General features: G+C 34.8%; 1 protein-coding gene across 1 annotated transcript in view; it reads left to right on the plus strand.

Annotated features, from left to right (window-relative positions):
- The window catches only part of ZNF644 (zinc finger protein 644), a 104,745-nt gene extending 96,567 nt beyond the window's left edge, over positions 1–8,178 (plus strand). Inside the window, exons 4-5 of the mRNA XM_036755020.1 lie at positions 5,836–5,938; positions 7,032–8,178. Coding sequence (XP_036610915.1) covers positions 5,836–5,938; positions 7,032–7,224 — 296 coding nt within the window. The 3' untranslated portion in view covers positions 7,225–8,178. The remainder of the gene's footprint in view (positions 1–5,835; positions 5,939–7,031) is intronic.
- The last annotated feature ends 9,336 nt before the right edge of the window (positions 8,179–17,514 follow it).

Raw genomic sequence — 17,514 nt, forward strand, 5'->3', positions numbered from 1 at the left:
TGATAACTCACAGTTGTTTTAATTTGCGTTTCTCTAATCAAAATCTTTTACTATTTATGTTTATTATATCCTATTTATCCTTTTGCTAAAATCACATGTAGACTCCTTTTAACTGTCCTAATAATGATAAGGTTCCTAGGAATTACACTTATCATATTTCCATATAGAAATGTAAACAGTTGAATTTTATTGAATTTCTTATGTTTATTCTTTCATGTTAACCTTTTTCATGCATCTCGTGAGTCTTGTGTTTGAATGTCAGATTTTCTATTCAGCTCTGGTCTTTTCATCAGGAATGCTTGAAAGTTTCATTAAATGTCCATTTTTTTCCTCTTAATGATTATAATCCATTTTGTTGGTGTGACATTTAAAAAGGTTCAAGAGACATAGTTTCCGGGTAATTTAATCAGGTTATTAATAAAAAGACGATCATTTGGCCATCTCCCTTAGACCAAAGACCCCTAATGGCAGTAGGGTCACAGTTTATATGCCCTTTAGAGGGAAGGTATTCCCAAGGGGTGCCTACTCAACTCTGATTGGTTAATCAGTTTGTAGGTGGGTTATGTTGGAGTATGAGACTTAGGTCACTCAAATTGTGGTCAAAGAGACATCAGTTTCCACATCACTTGTCTTGACAGTAAGGAGAATCAACGTTTCCTGGACTTGTCTAAGCAAACACAATGAAGAGGAATATACCCAGTGGCCTAAATTTAGAATTTCTTTTACTGTCTGATGAAATCTTGGCCTAAGTAAATCTCTGAGAAAGATTTCCTACACTGGCTGGTTTCTGGATGAGGAAGTAGAAAAGGGAAAAAACCTTGATCCGAATACAATAATTAGTTATTAAATATAAAAGAGAAACATTCATTTCTCACACTGGATAGATTATTCTTGATTGTTGTCCTAGCTCCTTTGCTTTCTGGAATATATTACAAGCCTTTTGCTCCTTTAATATGGAAGCTGCTAAATCCTATTTGATCCTGATGTTACTCCACAATATTTAAATTGTTTCTTTTTTGCTGCTTTGACCTTGGAGCTCTGGAATTTGGCTACACTATGCCTAGGAGTTTTCATTTTGGGATCTCTTCAGGAAGCGATCTATGGATTCTTTCAGTTTTCATTTTACCCACCGGATCTAAGATATTGGGGCTGTTTTCCTTTATAATTTCTTGAAATATGATATTTAGGTTCTTTTTTGATCTTGGTTTCTGAGTAGTTCAATAGTTCTTAAATTATCTCTCCTCCATGTATTTTTGGGTCATTTGTTTTTCTGATGAGATATTCCACATTTTCTTCTATTTTTCCTTCTTCTGAATTTGTTTTATTATTTTTTGATGTCCCATGGAGTAATTAGCTTCCACTTCTATTTTTCCTTCCTTTGAATTTGTTTTATTTTTTCTTTATGTCTCATGGAGTAATTAGCTTCCACTTCTATTTTTCATTCTTCTGAATCTGTTTTATTGTTTCTTGGTGTCTCATGGAGTAATTAGCTTCTACTTGTCTAGTTCTACTTTTTAAGGAATTGTTTTCTTCAGTGAGCTTTTGTACTTCTTAACTTTTTAAGGAGTTCTTTTCTTCAGTGGATTTTTGTGCCCCTTTTGCTATTTGGCCAATTCTGTTTTTTAAGGTGATATTTTCGGTGCCTCTTTTACCAAGCTGTTAATTATCTTTTCATAATTTTCTTGCATTAATTATTTCTTTCACCAATTTTTCTTCTACTACTTTTAGCTCTTAAACACTTTTAGGACATCTTATAGGGCTTGGGTCCAGTTAACATTTTTCTTTGAGACTTTTTGGGTAGCTATTTTCACTTGCCTTCTGAGTTTGTAACTTGGTATTCCCTGATACTGAAGTAGCTTTTTATAGTCAAGTTCTTTTTTTTGTTGTTTTTGTTTGCTCATTTTTCCAGTTCTTGACTTTGAACTTTACATTAAAGTTGGGTTCTGCTCACCTAAGGGTCAGGAGGCACTGTCCTAAGCTTTAGTCTTTTTCATGTTGCTATATTCAAATTTAGTTTTAAGGAGGTCTTCAAGTTTTCAGGGTGGTGTGATCCAGGGAGAGGTATGGTCACTGCTAATCTGGTCTTTACCGAGGAATGGGCCTTGCTGTCCTGCAGCTGCAAGTGCTAACATTCCTCTTGGCCTTGGAAGTGGGATCAGGGACTAGCCACACTTTTCTTTACCCTGGAATTGCAACCCAGAACTGTGTGCAGCAACAGAGTTGCCAGTCAGTGCCACCTGTATCTGGTTCCAGAAGAGGGTCCCTTGCACTCTCTTTTTGACCAGTTATCTGATCCCTTTCCCTTCTCTGGGCTGAGAACTGAATTGACTGCTGTTGTCACATGAGTGGGGGTGCTAGACATGCTTCTGCCCCAGTGTTACTGACTTTTCCGACTGACCTCTTAGGCGTTTCTTAAGTTGGAAAAATGTCTCATTCCAGCCTTTTGTTAGCTCTACCACTCCAATATTTGATTTCTGGTGTTATCTTAAAGTTGTTTGGAGGGGGATATTGGGAGAGTTCAGCTGGTTAGCTGTCCCTAATCCACCAACTTGGTTCCTTCTCTGCTGTAACTTTCTGTTAGGTTCATTTACTCTCATTTATTTAACCATTACCCAATTAATTAGCATCTACTTTCTTTGCGGGTCCTTACTACCCTGGAACATGTTGCTGTAAATGTCTTAGTGTAGTATTGTGGAGGCTTTTTTTTTTTTTTTTGGTCATTGACTGCAAGCCATGTGTGTAATGTTCAAAAGACAGTGCTGAATACTGGGCACCAATAAATTGAGACACTGAGTCCTTCAGGAAAGGTTTCCTGGAAGAGACAAAATTTAAACTAAATCTTAAAGAAAGAGGAGATACAGGGAAGGAATATATTTCGAATATGGGGGATGGCATGTGTGAATAAGTAGAAGTTCAAGGATTGCTGATTCAGGGTGACTGAACTGTTGAGTGCCCCAAGGGGGAGGAGTGTGTCTTAAGGATGAGAAGGCCAGTACCCTTACTACTCTGCTGGCATAGGCCAGTCACTTAACCTTTCTAATACTTAGTTCCTTTATTTGTCAAATAGGGATAAGAACCTGCAAGTAAGAACTACATCCCAGGTTTGTTGGGAAAGCTTGAATGATCATGTTTGTAAAATATTTGGCAAACATACCCAGTCTCATTAGTTCCAAGATTAATTATTTGAATGATTAATTATTATAAAGATCTTCCTCTTCAGATGGACGGAACACCAGAAATTTGATGGCTCTTGAGAACACCCTGTACACAAGAGAGTCCCTTCTATAATTTTATGTAATAAAGGTCACCTGACTTCTGCTTGAAGATCTCCATTGAAGGGGAACCTGCCACCTCCATCCTGCTTTTGAACACTGGTATTTGTCCAGAAATTTCCCTTACCATCAAGCCTAAATTTGACTCTTTGCTCCTGAGAGGTAGTGTGGTAGAGAGCAGAGGTGTCCCCCTCTACAGATACGATTAGGAAACATTTAACAATGTAAATCAAAACGCAACACAAAAATTGTTAATTTACAGTTTTCTAAGTCATTATGCAGCCTGGGATCCTTTTCTGTTTGAATTTGACAACACTGGTATGGGGAACAGAAAGCTGGACCTAGAGTCAGGAAAACCAAGACCTAGAATCAAGAGAACCTGGATTTGAATCCAGCCTCATTTACTTCACCTATTTGGGCCTCAGTTTCTCCATGTTTAAAATGATGTGATTAGTTACTATATCTACAATTTCTTCCATCTGTCATCCTCCGAACTTCTACTTCTTTTTCCTGGCTCTACTCAATAGGGCCAAACAGAATAACTTTAATATTTTTTCCACGTGACAGCTCTTCAAAAATTTAAACACAGCTATCTTGTAGCATTCCCCACCATCCATTCCAGGCTTCTCTTCTTGGTTAAACAAACACTCCTCAGTTCCTTGGACTTTTCATGCACTAGTCTCCTAGCCTTTCACTTTACTATGCTGATTGACTTTCAGTGCTCTCCCCCTTATCTGTGGCCTTCCTAAATTGAGGTGCCAAGAAATGAATATAATATTGCCAACGTGATCTGACCTGGTCAGTGTACAGCAAGACTGTCTCTTTTTATGCCTAGAAGCTATACTTTTTTAATGCAGCCCAAAATCTTAGTAACTTTTTTTTCCCTGCCACATCATAATCTGGACTCATTGAACTTGAAGACCACTAAAACCCCCTTTTCATAATCTGGTTTCTTTTAGAAACCAAATGTAAGGTTTACATTTCTCCCTATCCATTTTCATCTTATCTGATTAACCTGTCAGGATACTTTGAGATATTGACTTTGTCATACAGATGGTTAGCTTTCCCTTTCAGCTTTGTGTGGCATCTGTAAATTTGATAAGCATGCCATCTGTGCTAATAGAATATAGGCTTCTTGGGAATGAGGATTCCCCCCCTCCTTTTGTATTTATATCCCCAGTGCCTTCCACATAGTAGGTGCTTAATAAATACATGCTTGTGGTCCTCTGCTTCCAACCCCCACTGCCCTGACTCATAGGGAAGTACTGTGGTAAGTCTAACAGTACCAAGTAATGCTAGTTTACTAATAACCTATTTATTAATCAGCAATCTAATTTGCTGATCAAAGATGCTATCAGAAGGGACATTACTGAGCTATTTGCTTACATATTTAATAAATATTTTATCGTCTGAGTTTCTGTAACCTAGGTTTTAGTTGTTTCGTTTTCATTTAATTCTCTAAAACTATTCAATTCTGGTATTTCATTATTTAGAATGCCCTTTAGAGGAGAAATAAGAAACTGAATACGTGATAGAAATGTATCACTGGTGGTTTTTTATTTTACTAAGTTATATTTTCTGTTAGCATGATAGTTGAAAGCTGATAATTTTATCTTTGGTGACTTTATGAAGTCTAGATCAGTTCACTGGAAATTAGGTTGAGATTGATTTCACACACACACACACGCACACACACACACACACACTCTGTATTATGCCTTTTGCTCAAAAGGAATTAGGTTGGAATTACCAGTCAGATTATAGCAAATGACGAGTAATAGGGATTTTATTTCTGTTTCGTCCTATATCATGCTTTTCATTATTTCTTAATTAGCTGTTTAGACCTCTATTAGGGGAAAATTTTGAGTTATGAACCAGCTCGTCGTCTTTTCCTACCTCCCTCCCTCCCTGCCATGTTAAATCTTGATTCCTTAATAAAATTAAGTTGTATGTTTTAACTTTTATTTGTTAGGTTAAAAAATGAAAAGTAAACTCCTGTTACTTCCTTCCCTTCCCCCTGACCCCATGTAGAACTAGAGTATCAAGTTTAAACAACTGAACTATAATTATGGTATGGAATTCAAATTAATTACTCTTTTCTTTATAGTTTAAAATTTTTTTTAGTTTTTCAGAGATTTGTGGGACATAGTGTAATAATAATCCAATTCAGTCTTAATGGTATTGTCCAATGGTTGTAACTTTTCTTAGAAGAAAGCAGAATTGGACAGTAAGATTATATATAAACAGTCATAAGAGGATCTCTTATTCTGATAATAGGCTAAATAAATGACTCAATAGTTTTTAAAATTTTTTTATTATATGACTTCTTATGCAGTAAATTGCTGGCATGAATAAGCACATGGACATGTCTGAAAAATGCAGTATTATGAGTTTTGTTGAGTAATTTGTCATTATGCTAATGCAGAATCAGTAATGTGCTTTGGCTTTTCTGGAAGGAAAAAGTAAATATAGGCTTTTTATTATTATATATAGAATGAACTTCAATAATGTTTGCTTTTTAAATATATGGAGTATTGAATCTTATTTCTCTCTCCTTTTTTAGCCATAGATAGTAAGCAAAAGAAGTCAAGATCAAGATCTGGAAGTAAGAAAAAAGTCCTGCCGTTACCTCATGGTGCTGATGATATTTATATTCTGCGATGCAGGTGTGCTTTTGCTTTGCTCCATCAGTTTAAAATTTTTTTTAACAAAGATAAATGATTTTGAAGGAAAAAAATCCCCTCGAAAGAAGGTAGTCAGTTAATAAGGACAGTATATGAAAGTTTCTGACTTTAATAGAAAAAGAAAAGAAAACAAGAAAAAAATGTTATTTTTTAAAGTTTGTCAGTGACTTAGGTGATTTGATCTCAGAACATACTTTCCCACAATGTGATATTACAAATGGCAGGTAGATTCCTAGACTGGCTCCTAAATCCTTACTTAACCCGTAATATTTCTGAAATAAAGTGCATTGAAGATATAAATTATTCTGTATTTCTTCTACATTTTGTGTTATAGTCTAGCCCTGAGAAGCCATTACTTAGAATATTGTCAGAACTATTTTTACATTTTTTGAACTGTATTCCATAATCTAATAGAAGATAATGGAAACACATTTTTATCCCCAGATTTTCTTAAGTACTCTTTCCTATGTCCTGCCTCCTGACGATGGTGGAAGGCAAGAACTCTTGAGAATGGGATATTGGAGTCCTATTTCATTGGACATATATTGTGGTTCTGCCCCTATGTTCCTTCAGGCACAGTTCAGAGTGGTCATGCAACTTTCATATGTACAGGACATTTGATTTTGAGAAGTCTGGTGTGCTAAAATTTAGATTTAAAATAGTTATGAAGTCTTCTTTCTTCTCTCATACCCAATGCAAAAGTAGTATCTCACTCAAATTGTCCTTGTGCGTTTTAAATCTTTCTTTTGCTCCATCCCATGCTACTTCATATAATACTTGTTTATTTGTTATATCTTGCCTATTACATTATAATTTCCCAGAGGGTTGGGTGGGTGGGGGAGGCGGAGGGGGAGAACGACTTGTATGCATTTTTCATCCTTGTACACCCAGCATATCTTTGTAGAACAATTTTCTTCATGAGTTTCAAATTTTTTAAGCTAACTTCTGCCTTCTGAAACTCTAAAAACCATTTGAGTTAAGGTTCTCTTAGTACTGTTATGTTGATTATACCTGACTTTAACTGAAGATAATTTATAGTGATGATGAGACTGTTTTGAATATCTTGTACATACAGGTTTTGTGGCCTGGTCTTTCGAGGACCATTGTCTGTTCAGGAAGACTGGATCAAGCACTTACAGCGACATATTGTGAATGCTAATCTTCCTCGGACTGGAGCAGGCATGGTAGAAGTCACACCACTACTCAAAAAGCCTGCTTCTATTACTGAAACTTCATTTTCTTTATTGATGGCAGAAGCAGCATCATAGAACAAGGAAAACTTTTAAATAACAAATTGGAATTGGATGTAAATTTGAAATACTTTGTCATTTTTTTTAAAGTTGCTACATTAAATTATCTGTTTATAAATCCTAAAGCAGGAAAATGGGGAAAGTGAATTACAGTGACATCAGAGCAAATTGAGTACTTTAAAGCAGTTACAGCAAGTAGTCTTTATATTTTATATAGGTGGAAGATGTGTTTTTAAGGTTTACTAAGTTTTTGTCAGTTAACTAACTGTGTCCAATATCAATAACAAGATCATTACATGTAAGCAGCCATGGGTACTTAGAGACAGACTTTATTGAAAAATTATGTTCTCTGCAGTGTTACCAGAATCAAGGCTCTGTTTTTCCCCAAAAAGAGACTTGCATAGTAAAATAAGATATTATATTTTGTTTGTATGTATGTAGTGTTTTGTATAATACCAAGAACTGCTAACTAAATTCACTCAATTTAGGGCATTAAATATCATGTACTTCATAGTTCAAGAGACTGTTCACTCAAATAGGGCAATGAGTACTATTCTATCTAGATGTGTAAGTGTTTTTTAAAAAAATCACATGAAAAGGTTTTTTTTTTGTACTAAAAGTGGAGGGAGATTTGTTTAAACAAATATTTCTAAAAGAAATATGTACATAGTACTGGAAATTATTTGTGGTAAGGAAATATTCTTTACTCCAGTTGCATTTCTCAGACAATAAAGTGGTGCATCCATGCTACCTCCTACTTTGTCAACAAAGATGCTATTTACCCTTTACATTTTTGTATCATAATAGATTGAAATCTAACTCTTTATTGCAAGACATCCTTTTGTTAATGGACTTGTTTCTTTTTTGATGTTTTACTTAAAATTTGACTTGCTTATGAGACGGTTTTGCCTCTTTATTACTTTATTTAACACTGTAGAAATGTACTACTAATAATAAATGACGCTCACTACACCTTTTAGAATAGCTTTCTTCATTTATAATTTGTTCCAAATTTGATCATTTCAGCAAAATTTGATACATCAGTTGAAATGTTTCTACATATGAAGAGAATGTTTACAACTTAAATTTTAGAACTTGTTTTGGATGTAATTATATGTACGAAAATTGTGTAACACTATGCTCATGCTAAGGACCGCCGGAACGGAATTACTGAAATAAATGTGCTGTGAGGATAGAAAATATGGTGCAGGTGTCTTGGTCATGATAACTTGTGAATGTTTATTTACAGTGTCTCCAAAAGTGATCTAATTTTTATCCAGTAAATCAGATTTCTTTTCAAATACCAGTTTTTGTATTCAAGTACCATTTCATTTTATTCATGTAGGATGGCTAATACTGTAGTTAGACCAAGGATATGCATTGATACTTTATTTGTAAATAAAGCAGTTATAAAATGAGGTGTATTTTGGTAGAGTATATACATACCTCACTGCCAGTGAAATTGCTTTCTTATGGTATATCTCCTTACCAGAAAAATCTCTAAATAAAAAAAGTTTAAAGAAATATAAATGTCTATAATTTGAAGCATTTATTTTCAGTAGTGTAAATCAGTTCATTTGAAGTTCTCTTGATTTAAATTGGTTACTCATTAATTCTAAAAGAGATAAATTTTTTCATAGTTCACCATTCTTCTGGAAGAAGTATTGTATTGATGATGATAAAATAACATAGGGAGAGTTTTTATTGAACTTGAAAAAGTGAATATTTTATTTCTCTCAGTAATCCAACACTGGCATAGCATCAGTTTTCTTACCTGTAACATGATAGGTTTGGACTGCTCTTTTTCATACTAACATACTATTGGGTCTGTGATTTTGTTTCTTTCCAAATCAAGCCTGAAAACCAGAAGCTCCTTCCTTTCTTACCTAGGTGGCTTTTTAAAAAAATGTAATTGATCGTATTTTGTAGAATTATTCCATCTGTAATTATTTCTCTCTTCAGATTCAAAAACAAACACTTAAATAGACTTGGTGAAATTAAGGCCATCGTAGAACTTAAAAATAAACTGCCTTTTATCATGGTATTTACATAGGTTTAAAAAAACCTAATTAAGAATATGTTTAGCTGTGCCAGAATTTAAGTATCTGAGAAAACTAAAGCACATTTTGATCCTTTGGCCCCTCCTGGAGATATTGGCAGATGCCTTCTAAATTGACACAAGCACTTGATCCCTAGACCTGTTTGGTTTTTATTCAGTTGTGTTCATTTTTCTTTTAGAGAAACTTAATACCACAGTGGGGATAGTGCTAGACTTGGCATAAGGAGCAACCACAATTCCTTTTTTGCCTCTGGCACTGAGGGTCATTACATCACTTTTGAGCTGGAAGGAAGCTCAAAGGTCATCTCTATCCCTACTTCCTTACCTGCGGTCACACAACTTAGGAGATGAAGATATATACAACATGATTTTTGGTAGGAGGACTATTAGCAACTGAAGGGATCTGGTTAGGTCAAGTGTAGAAAGTGATATTTAAACTGGTTAGGGATTCCTGGAGGTGGTGGAGGTTAAAAGGGAGCATGTTTTAGGAATGAGAGACAAGCAGTTTATGTAATGGTGTGAGAAGTAGAAGTGGAATGTGGCATGTAGAGAAGGCCACAGGTAGGCCAGAGGCTGGAACCTAAGAGTGTTTGAAGGAGAGAAATGTGGTTAAGTCTACGAAAGGTAGACAGAACTGATTCAAATTGTAAAAGACCTTAAATGCCTTAGAGAATATTCTGTTTGTGTTTTTTCCAAGGGACGGCTTGAGTTAGGCGAGTAATGTGGTTAAATCTATGATTTAGGAATTTCCATTTGGTAACTGGGTAGAGAGGGTGGATGACTAGCGCGGAGACTTGAGGCAGCAACATCAATTTGCAACCAACCAGGCATAAGCCTGAAATAAGGTGATAGCCATTAGATTAAAAGGAAGGGAGGTAAATATGAGAGATACTGGGACTTAGTAATTGATTGCCATGAGGCCAAAGAGAGAGAGAGAAAATTGAGTATGACTTGGAGGTTGAAAACCTGGGTGATTGTTGAGATTTGTGGTGAAACATGGAAGTTCAGAAGGTTTGTTAGAGAAATTGAATTCTTTTGTCGTCGTCCCCCTCCCCCCCCTTTAAAAAAAATCTATGGAAGCTGATTTTACAATTTTTTGTCAAAGGTTCTATTGAAAAGTTTTAAGACAAGATTGTCAGTAGTAAAACATGGTCTTTAAAATAAGTCATATTTTGTTAAAATAAGCTATATTTTTGTTAATGAAAGGTGAGTAGTGAGCTTTTAATGTTAAAATGAGCAACATTTTAGAAATAATGTCATAAAAGAAAGTTGCAAAACCAAGACATGACATCTGTTTTGCCCTAGGCAGGATTTGAAAGTTGTTCCCTTTTATATGTTAATATACTTTTGTGGCTTTACTGTAATACTCATGACTTGATCATAAAACAAATTTTGTATTTTTGTCCTCTTAACTGAGTGCATTTAAGAGGAATATTAAAAAAGAATCTTTGTAATCATCTTTGCAATCACTTACCCCACCTTTGCCCCAGGTATGCTGCACCCTAGCCCCAAGATATTTGCCTAATTGTTTAGTATATCACTGTTTTTCCAATACAGTATTTAGAAAATTGAATTTTTTAGCAGCGATTACAAAAAGAGAAACTCTAAAAACATATCTGTGTCAAATAGTGAATTTACCTTTCCTGATATTGCATTAGAGTTAAACTTGCACACCAAGAAATCTAGCACTTTTTTTTTATATTTGTCTGGCAGAATAAAAGGTAATAACTGACCACCCCAGGTGCCATGCCCTCACAACTCTCTCCCCCCTGCCTCCCCCTACCCCCACTACCATAGGCCTTTATTTGCCTGTTAGCTGTTTTTAGGTTATGACAGTGGGCTTGATTCAAGATTTGGGTTTTTTTAAAGAAAGTGTAGTTGACCAAATTGCTTGTTACCTTTTGTTCTAATTTCTCTGAAAAAAATTTCTCCAATAAACTTAGACAACCAAACCACATAGCATTGGATAATCTGTGAACTCGACAAGTCATTTCATTCACTCTGAGCCTTCTCTTCTTCATTTATGAAAGTTGGGCAGTATTATTTCGATCATAATTTCTGAATTCTATTCAGATGGACAAATTGTACTGAACTGAAAATTTGTGACTGTCTCATATCTTCATATTCTTAGTCATTGTTGGATCTATTCATTTCTTGTTCCTTGTTCTTGTTTAACTTTTCCATTTATACATGTCGTTGATGATCTTTTATGTTTTGCATACATGTCATCATTAGTAATGTGGTCTTAGCTTATTTGTGCATTCCAAATAGCTCTCCATTGTTATTTTGAGCCTCCTGGAATTTTGATTGTTCAGAGATTATATTCCATATGACATCACTGGAAGAATATTGATATTTTTAAAAGTTAAGTTTTTGGTCTTAGGGAATAATTTGGGGTCATTGAGAGGCCTGCATAGCTACTCAATTACAGGCCTTACCACTTTCTCCTCTTGTTAAATTTTGGGCCTACTTCATTGTCCATCTGCCTTTTCTATCAAGATATTTGTCCTCCTGGACTTTGCATCCAACTACCTACCAGAGCTTGCACAGAGGACATTTGTCATTCACTTTTTTATTCCTCTCTGAGTTGCTAGGCCAAACATTTTGACTAATTTAGGATTTCATTTAGACTCTTCTGTAGCACATTTATTATCATCCAGCCCCAAAATACTACAGTGTATGTATCTAGAATATAAAATAGAACATTACTAGTTGTGGTACAATACTATCAGATAGTTTTCGATAAATGGGGGAATGGTATGTGGCTTTTTGGTGGTGCTGGGGTGTGAATGAGTAAGGAAAGAAAATGGATTGATCCTGGCAGTATGCTTTCTTCCTAGTTTGTTCTTGGACCCTCTTCTTAAATGCTTTGGGGGGGGGGACACACAATATGTCATTTTGATTAGAAGGCTAAATACTGCGAATCAAGATCTGGGTCTCAATCTTGACTCTTGATAACTAGCTGATTTGACTGTGCACAAGTAACTTTTTGCAAATTCCATAGGTAAATCTTTCCGATTATAAATTATGATTCTACCAGTTTGATGGAGGGGGTTCACACTCCATTGAGATCCTTAATCTAAGTCATATAGCTTCAGTCACATATAGCTTCTTACTTCATGCAGTCCTATTCCTGCATCCAGAATCTGCATTATGAATTACCAACTGGTTTAATACTCCTAGCACTTTATTTTAAGGGAGTGGTGTGACAAGAATAGAAAATTGGGAAGATGGGCCCGTTCCCTCATTACTAATTGTATATTGCCCATTTATGGGAGGACTGCTAAATATATGGAAGCTGCACAACTGGGTAAGAAAATGTTTTTGTCGAATGGGGTTGGTAGTCTCATTTTTTTTTTGTTTGGGGGGATAATAAACCCATTAAAATTTGTGCTTATAGATACGCAAATTATGTTTCCATCTTTTGAAAATGAAATGAAAACAGTTTCTAAGTACTGAGTTTGTTATAAAATAAGCTGCATGCCTGTCTACAATTGTTTTTCGACAACTTTGTAAATCAATTTGTTTGTATTGTACATTACTCAAAAGGTGTCAAAACTCCTTTTACGTGATTTCTAATCATAAGTACTTGACATAATCCATGAAAACTACAATGCTATAATATTTTCATTGAGAAAAGTAAAATATTTTGGAAAAAATAAGCTTGCAGGAGTACTACTAAAAATTAGCTCCATGTTTATTTGTTTTTGTCTTTGTTTTGTTTGTTCATTTACTTTCTTAATTTTTTCTTAAATATTTGTTAAATGTTCTTAGCAGGTAATATTTATTGCTATTCTGCTTTCCTTGTGCCCTGATGACAAGATGACCAAGCTAATAATTGAAAAGGTCTGTTGCAGTACCATTTCAGAATTGGAACATGATCTCCTAGAGGTGAAAGAACATTATGTCTGAATATGGTTTTTTAGATTTATGCTTTTGTCATTATGTGTAGAAGTTTTAATTTCATTGAGAACTCTGTAGACACTGCCATTAGCATTATGAATGAAAACATTGGTTTTTCATTCCCACCCGTAAGATAAATACAAATGAGGCCTTCAGTTTCTTCCATCTTTTCATTAGGGGCCTCATGTTTCTTATATACCTTTAAGGATCCCCCTTTCCTCTATTAGACATCTGCTACTGTCATATTTTCTCCTCGTGAGACAGCAGGCAAATGGCCTTCTCCAAGACCAAAGCCAGTGTTCTCTTTGAATGAACCATCAGGGGACACAGACATAGGGTTGAGCACTTAAACGCTTCAACAAGAAGTGACTTCCTACTAAACCTGAGGATTCCATATGGCAATGAGCAGAATTCCACCCCATTCCTGATATTTTTCTGGCACTTTTCTCTAAAGCATTTATTTCTAGCTATGAATCTAGAAGGGCAGTAGGATATCTCTGTATCCCCAGTTCCCAGTTCAGTGAATAGCCTGTACTTAGTAGGTGCTGAATAAATGCTTGTTCAGTTGTCATTGAAAAAGGTTCATGCAACACTTGACTGTGTTTTTTGTAGATGATCTCTGAAGTGTTTAAAAACTATCCCCCTAAGACACCAACCTTTTGAGTTTACTTAGAACTTCTCTGAAATGTATTTCTTGGTGTGGCCTAGCATACTGTGGCCTTTGATCAGAACGGGGCAATTGAGTGAGTAGGGTCCAAAGAGTTCATGAACTTATTTATCCTCTGCCCTGCTATTTAGTTGGATACAGTATGTTTGGTGCAGTCCAGTGGACTGGTAAAAATAATTTAATGATCATCCTGCCATTCTGTCTGTTTTCAGGTTTTTTCTGTCATTGAAGAATCAAAGAAAATAATGAAATGGTTCATCATCTTAAGAGACAAGATCAGAAAAGGTGGGGGATAGGGAGAGGTAGTAGTAAGAATCTTCCTAAATGGGAATTCCTTCCTAAAACCAAATTCAGACCTGACAAACTGATTAAATACCCTTACTTCTGCCTGCCATTTTCAGTTTAGCTGTTAATATGATTCGAATTTGCTGCCTTTAGATAATAGTCCGTTTTTGCTACTCATACCTTCTTTTCCTTAAAATCCTTAAAGCCACTTTTTAATTATTCCTTTTTGCTGATTAATCCTCATTTTTTCCTCCTTCTGTTACATTTATGATTTTGCTAGACTTGGGCACTTCTGGCTACTGTTACAATATCCCTCTTCAAATAAAGTGATTGAGATCGATAGAGTGAAGGACTGCTCCTCACCCTAAACTGAAAGTATTGTAACCTAGGATAATCATTCCATAGTTTTTATTGAAGTTTGAATTTGCCTTCATTCTTAATACAGTTTTTCCTAACGTTAACTAAAGTAAATCTACATTTATTTGGATTTCAAACAACAATAAAATCCTGCAGATTTCTTTGGAGGGAGGATATTGAGAGAGGTGGCAAAGTTTGTCCTTTACTGAGAGTCTAGTAATAATAGTTTCTGCCATTTATATAATAATTTAAAATATGCATATTTTTATATATGTTATCTTATTTCATCCCCATAGCAACCCTATGAGGTAAGTGTTATTTTTCCCCATTTTACAGACAAGGAAACAGGCTGAGAGAGGTTAAGTGATTCATGCATTTTCACATAGCTCATGATGTCTGAGACAGGATTTGAACTCCACGTCCAGTGCCCCACCCATTGTGCTTTCTAGCTGTCTCAAGTGACAGGTAAATAAATTTATATTAGGAATTATCTTTGTGAACAAAATTTAAGGATATTTTAATAGGCTTAATCCACATATCTTCCAATGTTCGCTAATTTCTATCCCAATGGGATGGTACAAGGCAACTTGATACTCGTGATAATGACCTTGAAGCTTTATATTATCCTAAAGTCCCTTCTGAATTCCTCACCTCCTAAGAAAGATTAAATTCGATTCCATTCTTAATATCATTAATTTATCTTATCCTTTCAGAATTTGTAATTTATATCTGATATAAATGGCATCACTTAGCTAAACTGAAATTCTTTATGATTCAATGGACTTAAAACATCCCATTTCTAAACCATTGTGGATTAATGGAAGTTTACTTAAATTTAGAATCATGTCTGTGTGTACTTTCACTTTTGGTCAATTTGTACAACTATACTTTTTGCCTAACTTTATCAAGTCTCAGTATTTTTTCAGTGCTACTTTTCCCTTACTATCCTTACTTACATAGAAGCTCATGTACTGTACCAGTAGAAAGCTGGCTTGGGGCTCTGTATCTCATGGATTTTAATGAGAGATAATTAATTCTGGCCACATTGTGAGAGATAATCAATTCTGGCATTTTAATAACTTATTCCAGTGTAAACTTTATATAAACAGGTACGTGAAATTTTCTCTCTAAGATTTGCTTAAAAACTATATATTTTAATGTAAATATTTGTATTATATATGTTAACACATTTTAAACAATATTATTTTCTACCAATAATAATTTTTATGTGTAATGTTTATGTAGCACTAGAAGCAACTTCCACAAAAAAATAAGAAACCATCCCATTTGGTAGATTTTAAGGAAATTAGTCTCCAGTGATTCAGTATTCCACTTTTCCTAGTGTAAGTGTTTCAGTTCCATTAAACATCTACTTTATGGTAGGGCATGCTGTCAAATATACCAATATACAGTGTTCTCCCTCTCTGCTAGCTTTCCTTTTTGATGAGTAGAATTTCATTGCTTTTTCCTTACTTCTGTCCTATTCAATTTCTTAAGTGAGAGAAGAACAAGATAACAAACCATTTAGTGTGACTTTTGTTTAAATAACTAGTAAAATATTCTATACTAAAAAGTGTGGAAGTAGAGTTTTTAGAAACTGGGTTGATAGAAGTTAAACATTTGATCAGTGATGTTTCAGCAGTCTTGAAAAGTTCATAGCTGATTGATGAATGCATTTGATCCATATGAGTCTTCATGTGAAATTAAAGTATTAGTCTTTTTTAATTGAAAGGGAGCAAAAATACATATATACGCACCACAAATAACAAGAAATACAATCCACAGTCTTACTGGTAGCATGACATTATGTGCTTAACACCTGGTACGTTATTTTAAAAATATATTTATAATTGAAATTGGTTTTTATATAATGAGTGTTTTATTTTATTATGTTATTGGTATACTGTTGATTTGGCATAATGCAAACCTTTAGGATTTGTAATTCTAAAAGTAAAGATGTGATCATTTGGAAATATTGCCCATGTGTGGCAAATATAATGAATCATTCTTCTTTTTCCTTTAGACTTCCAAGGACGTTTACCTACTATACTTGAAAAGGACTTAATATGAACTAGTGAAATTTACCAGTTTTGTTAGTTTCTTATTTTTTTTTGAATGCATTTACATAGACTAAAGAAGAGATTATATAAGGGCAAAGAGTTGCCCAAATTCTTCTTCTTTTGAGGGGCATTTCTAGGATATCCTTCCTCCACCGATGGTTTAGGGAGAAGCTCCCTTTCTGGGAAATAGATTTGACTAATTGTCACTGGTTTCTGTTCAGAATTCTTTGTCTCCTGTCTGTTACAGGTAGAAAGCCATCAACTAAAAATGGAATCTCTTTCATTTACTATTAAAGTACAGTTTTTCCCTGTCAGTGAGAAGTACATAGCTACGAAAATAGTTCATGTGGTATAGAAAAAGGGGATACTCCATTCTATGCAGCAGTTTAATAATGTCAAAGATGACTACTCTGAAGTGTTAATTATTCAGTGAAAAGTAACAGAAAATAACTAGTCTCAGGTAACGAATTTGGCCCCGCTCCTAGCCTAGTTTATAAATATACAGAATAAAGTTTTCAGAATTACACATCCATTTGAAAATAGAAAATAAAGAAAGTATAGTTTATCTTAATAAAATGCATTTTCCCCATACAACTATTTATATCTAAAATGTTTGGGATATACTTTGGCAAGGATAAAAGGCATAGCTAGTGGCATATCATATCACTGCATGGAGGCTAGCAATTAGAATGTAGCCAGACAAAATCACAAGGGGGTCTATAAATAAATAAAAGGAAGCCTTAATGTGATTTAAATACCGTGACTGAGTTGTATTCAGTGACAGCCTGGTCACCAAGTACAGTGCGACATCATGCTCTATAGAGATGGATTCCAGCAAAAGACTTCTCCATCAGCCATCTGGCCCCTGACTCTGTAAGTCCAGCTCACTGAATGACACGTTACCCAGTGGGATGCACCAAATTTGCTTAAGCATAAGCACATCATCTTCTCATAACAAAAGCCTAAATATGACCCTA

This window comes from Trichosurus vulpecula, chromosome 4 (genome assembly GCF_011100635.1).
Source record: "Trichosurus vulpecula isolate mTriVul1 chromosome 4, mTriVul1.pri, whole genome shotgun sequence".
Lineage (NCBI taxonomy): Eukaryota > Metazoa > Chordata > Mammalia > Diprotodontia > Phalangeridae > Trichosurus > Trichosurus vulpecula.